The sequence below is a fragment of the Nansenia antarctica genome (assembly GCF_963989245.1).
Source record: "Nansenia antarctica genome assembly, chromosome: 7".
NCBI lineage: Eukaryota > Metazoa > Chordata > Actinopteri > Argentiniformes > Microstomatidae > Nansenia > Nansenia antarctica.
Genome location: NC_137677.1, coordinates 7,467,319 through 7,472,318, shown reverse-complemented (window position 1 = coordinate 7,472,318; position 5,000 = coordinate 7,467,319). Strand labels below are relative to the sequence as shown.

Below are 5,000 nucleotides of genomic sequence, written 5' to 3'. Positions count from 1 at the left end.
ACACTGAAGAGAGAGAGCGGGGGATGGAGATGGAGGGAGAGAAGAGAGGAGGGGAGAGGGGGTGGGGGGAGAGGGGGTGGGGGGGAGTGATGAACCTCTAAAACAACACTAGTCCACTAGTCTATATGGAGGAAGGCCATAATGTGCATGTGTATTTATGTCTGTGTGACTGTGCATTATTATGCCTCTCACTATTTCAGGTCTGGTTTGTTGTCTGTTTTCTAAACGTGAGTAAGTCTGTTTGTCTTCCTGTCTATGACTGTCCGTGGACAGTATTTCTGTGCATTTCCCTGTACCTGAACGTAAATAGATAGACCATACATCCTATTTAGATCCTACAATATCTAAAAAAATGCCAAAATAATAAATTATAATTAGGGATGCACCGATACCAGTATTCGTACCCGTACCCAATACTGTGCTCATGTACTTGTACTCGTAAAACTACTTAGGAGAGATCTTAGGATAAGCGATGATGATGACAAAAGTAGAGCAGACTGCAACCTATGCTAAATTCTGTATATGTGACAGGGTCTGCCGAAGGTAACAAGTCATGTAACAATCGTCAAGTCGTGAGTTTAGAATTATAAGGTTCTATCTCCATTTTTGTCAAAATTTAGTTTTTTACATAATCTGATCCATTAGGTGTTTATTAATGCCTGTGTGGTGTTATTTTTAAAATGTTGACATTTTTGAGTTAGTAATTCATAAAATACAAAGGTTCCATCTCACAAAACATAATGGAATGTAAAAACTTTGACGCTCAATATCTCTGAACTGCCCTAAACGGAGATAGAACCTTATCATTCTAAGCTCACGAAGTAGCGAAAATGACCAAAACGTCAAAAGGTTAGATGTTACATAGCAACGTTTTTTTGTTAGCTGCTAGCTACCGACGCGATGTTTGATTTGTTTTGATTAAGAGGGATTTTCTCCGGTATTTTGGTTTGAAGTGTAGCAACATTCAAATAAGCATGACGTCTTCAACTAATGTTGGCAGTGTATGGCACTATCATTTTAAAGCGTACAATTTGCATGCTTACACTTGGAGACCAAAACAGAAAGTCTGACAGAAAGCCAGAAAGTGAGTGAACAACTGATGAAAGTGAGTGAACAACTGATGAAAAATAAAACATGTTTTCAAAGTCATTGTTAGAACTGTAATGGTATTATTAAGTACTCGTATCGGTACTTGGTATCGGCAAGTACCCAAAGGTAAGTACTTGTACTTGGTCTCAAAAAGAAGTGGTATCGGTGATATCATCTCTAATAAAAATGTCTCTGGCTAATCACTTGAGTGCTTGTTGGACATCTAAACTGTCTAAAAAGCCTGTCTGTCTGTCTGTCTGTCTCTCTGTTTGTCTGCCTACATGTCTGTCTGTCTGTCTGTCCCTGTCTGTCTGTCTGTCTGTCTGTCCCTGTCTGTCCCTGTCTGTCTGTCTGTCCCTGTCTGTCCCTGTCTGTCCCTGTCTGTCAGTCAGTCAGTCAGTCCGCCTGCAGCCACTCACTTGGGGTGTTTGTTGAACATGACAGGCAGGAACTCGTCCACGGGCAGCATCTTGCTGAAGGACCCGGCCGCCAACAGCTTCCTGGCTCCCTGCTGTGACAGAGCGTAGCCCAGCGTCCAATAGGAGTAGTCGGCCACCACCAGGTTGTTCACCCCTTCCACAGACGTCTCCGGCCTGTGAACCTGCATCCTCTTACGCCCCACATAGCTGAGGGAGGGAGGGAGGGAGGGAGGGAGGGAGAGAGGGAGGGAGGGAGGGAGGGAGGGAGGGAGGGAGGGAGGGAGGGAGGGAGGGAGAGAGGGAGGGAGGGAGGGAGAGAGGGAGGGAGGGAGAGCGAGAGAGAGAAACAGTTTGCTGATGCACAGTATTGGGACAGGCCGATATGACATATTATTGAATATTGTGCTACTTGGAGCATAATGTCATACGGTTCTTTTACAGACCATTGTCTTTAAGTGCTTAAAACACAGGGTTAGGGTTAGAGGACAGGGTTAGGGTTAGAGTCCCACGGTGTTGCAAGGCAAAGCCCATCCTGCTATGAAAACTCTGTTGCACCTGACTATTCACAACACCAGCTACGCACTCTATGCGCTTCAGTTTGGTCCTTTTTGCTGGTGAACTACAATACTTCTAATCAGTTTTAGCTGATTGTAAACTACTATTTCTGATGAATGTATTTAACGTATTGAACTTATTGAACAGATTCACCGTGACACAACAACAGGTGCTTGTTGCATTACACAGTACCAGAAGTGTAGCTGGCTCTGGCCAAGGCTAGGTCCAGACACCAGAGTGTGTGTGTGTGTGTGTGTGTGTGTGTGTGTGTGTGTGTGTTCTTACATGAGGTCCCAGTCCAGCTGGGTCTTCTCCACCTGCTCCATGATGGTCTCTATCCGCTTCTTAAACCTGGGCTCAAACCTCACGTCATCCTCCAGCACCAGAATCCTGTCCAGGCCACGCTCCAATTGCTGGCACACACACACACACGCACACACGCACACGCACACACACACACACACACACGTGCGCACACACACACGCACACGCACACACACACACACATTTTAGTATCTTTATTTGCATTCACATTTGACAATAAAAGTCTTGAACACAAACATTAGTAGATGTTTAGCATAGGACACTCGGTTGCTCAATGTGTTTCAGTCTGGGTCTAAGGGTACAGGTAACACCTTCTCACACACACACACACACACACACACATTTTTAAATTTCAAACAATTTTCATGGCTTTTAAGGAGAATTGTAGCAGATGTGAGGCAGGTGTAGCCTAGGCGGGTGCGGCCTACCTCGACCCAGGTCTGGTGGTGGCTGAGGAAGCAGCCTATCTCTCCCCGGGTCAGAACGCGGCCAGAGTACGGGTCCTTGTAGTTGGGCATCATCTCTATACCCAACGCCTGCAGCTGAGAGCTGTTCAGGGCCCTGAGAGACAAGGAGGGGGAGGGGTTATACACAGCGTGTGTGTGTGTGTGTCTGGGTTTCCGTTAACCGGCAATTACCGGTCTTTGTCCGGTAACATTTGGTGAAGTCCGACAAATTGAAAAGTCGTCGGACATATTGTCCGGTGAAAATAATTCCCTTTGAATACAATTCGCTAAAGCTGGCTGGGTGCGTTCGTAAACACGCTCTGGAAATCCGATCAGCACTCGCGGAACGCCTCTCGTCCAATCGAACGACTCGGTCGCTCTGTGACATCGAAGCCAGCGTGCGCTCCGGCGCTCTCAGAGCGTGTTTACGAACGCACCCCTAGAAGTTTCCAGCCAGCTAGCTGAAGCTGCTACACACACCAGAGCCATGGCGACCGAACGGCAAGTTAAACAACATACTATAAAAGTGACATTGTTTTACTCATTACTCATACGTTTGTTGTCATTCGGCGGTGCTAATAGTCGCTTTCTTTTTTAATTTATTTAATTTATTTTATTTTAGCAGTTTCCCCGAAAGTTAAGTGTTTGTTTTTATATCACTATTTGCACTTCTGGTTAGATGCTAAACTGCATTTTGTTGTCTGGTACTTGTACTCTGCAATGACAATAAAGTTGAATCTCACCTAATCTAATCTAAAATAATCTAAAATAATCCCATCACTATTACTCCCTATTTTCATCAGTGTTTCAATCCTTGAATCTGTGATGGAAATCAAGCAAAGCCACTTCAAGTCTCCCCACCACTGACAGCGCTGGGTGTGCCTTTCCTTACACTCTCGGTTATTCCCTGTGGATTTAAAAAACGGTGTTTTGGTTTCTATAATGTGGTCTATTCTCAGTGTTGACGAGCAGCTCAGGGGGCTTTGAGATGGCTAACAGCTAATTAAAGGAGTAATTCCACTCAAAAGGGTAGAAGTAAGCTGACTGTCTGTCTGTCTGTCTGTCTGTCTGTCTGTCTGTCTGTCTGTCTGTCTGTCTGTCTGTCTGTCTGTCTGTCTGTCTCTCTGTCAGTGTGCTGGACTACCTATGGACTTCCATGGTACCTGGGAACGCGTTGTCGGAGAGAAACGCCCTCTGTACAAAGGACCTACTGACCAAAATCCCTGTTCCCCGTAGCCTACATGCTTGCACTGTTACTGTTCAATAAAATGTTATACATCTAGACATTGTGGTATTTCTTTATATACGTATCCCAGACTGCCTATCAATTGTTTCTCAATAAACAGTTATGTTCTTCCCATTGTCATACTCCCGAGCTAAACGAAATGCCTTCCCAACCAGCGAGACTTATAGAAATGACGTTGTTTTATTGATTTAAAAAAAAAAAAAGGGTAAAACTGTAAAGAGAAAATAGAAAACTCACATTAATCCCAAACAATTTAACAAACTTCAGTTAACGTAATGTGGAGTCCGTTCATTGATCGATGCTGTCTGTTCAGTTCCCAGTGAGGCGCCCGTTCAGCGCTGGACCCGTTCAGCGCTGGATTTGACGCATGGCATAGCGCGCATGCGTCAAATCATGTTATATTATTATATATTATATAGCTCGCATCTAATCGTATCGGATGACAAATAGACATTAAATGGCATATATAGGCCGCTACACAACAGTAATCACCGCGACAAACAGCTATATTAGATTTGAAAAAAAAAAAAATGATTTTGATTTTTTTTTTAAAATTATATTTTAATATGATGACCGGAATATATCACGTTTGTCCGGTAAATCGAATTCTTCCCGGACACGATGTCCGACGGCAAATGTTTCTAACGGAAACCCTGTGTGTGTGTGTGTGTGTGTGTGTGTGTGTGTGTGTGTGTGTGTGTGTGTGTGTGTGTTACGTCCGTAGTGTTTGTGTGTGTTTTGTTTGTTTCCTGTGTTTCTCCCAGGTGATTGCCCATCCTCCCTGCCTATCGCCATGGTGACGGCCTGATTGAGCACACCTGTGCTCTCAATCGCTCAATTAAGGAAGGAGGTGGAGGAGAAAAGGCTGGGAGAGATATTCAGATGGCGCCAGTGGGCCAGTGTGTGTGGTTAGCGTGTTAG

At 44.6% G+C, this 5,000-nt stretch overlaps 1 protein-coding gene across 1 annotated transcript in view; it reads right to left on the bottom strand.

Moving 5' to 3' along the window:
* The window catches only part of colgalt2b (collagen beta(1-O)galactosyltransferase 2b), a gene marked incomplete at both ends in the record, with an annotated part of 28,706 nt that overhangs the window by 3,161 nt on the left and 20,545 nt on the right, over positions 1-5,000 (bottom strand). Inside the window, 3 exons of the mRNA XM_080536078.1 lie at positions 1,509-1,715; positions 2,349-2,476; positions 2,816-2,948. Coding sequence (XP_080392204.1) covers positions 1,509-1,715; positions 2,349-2,476; positions 2,816-2,948 — 468 coding nt within the window. The remainder of the gene's footprint in view (positions 1-1,508; positions 1,716-2,348; positions 2,477-2,815; positions 2,949-5,000) is intronic.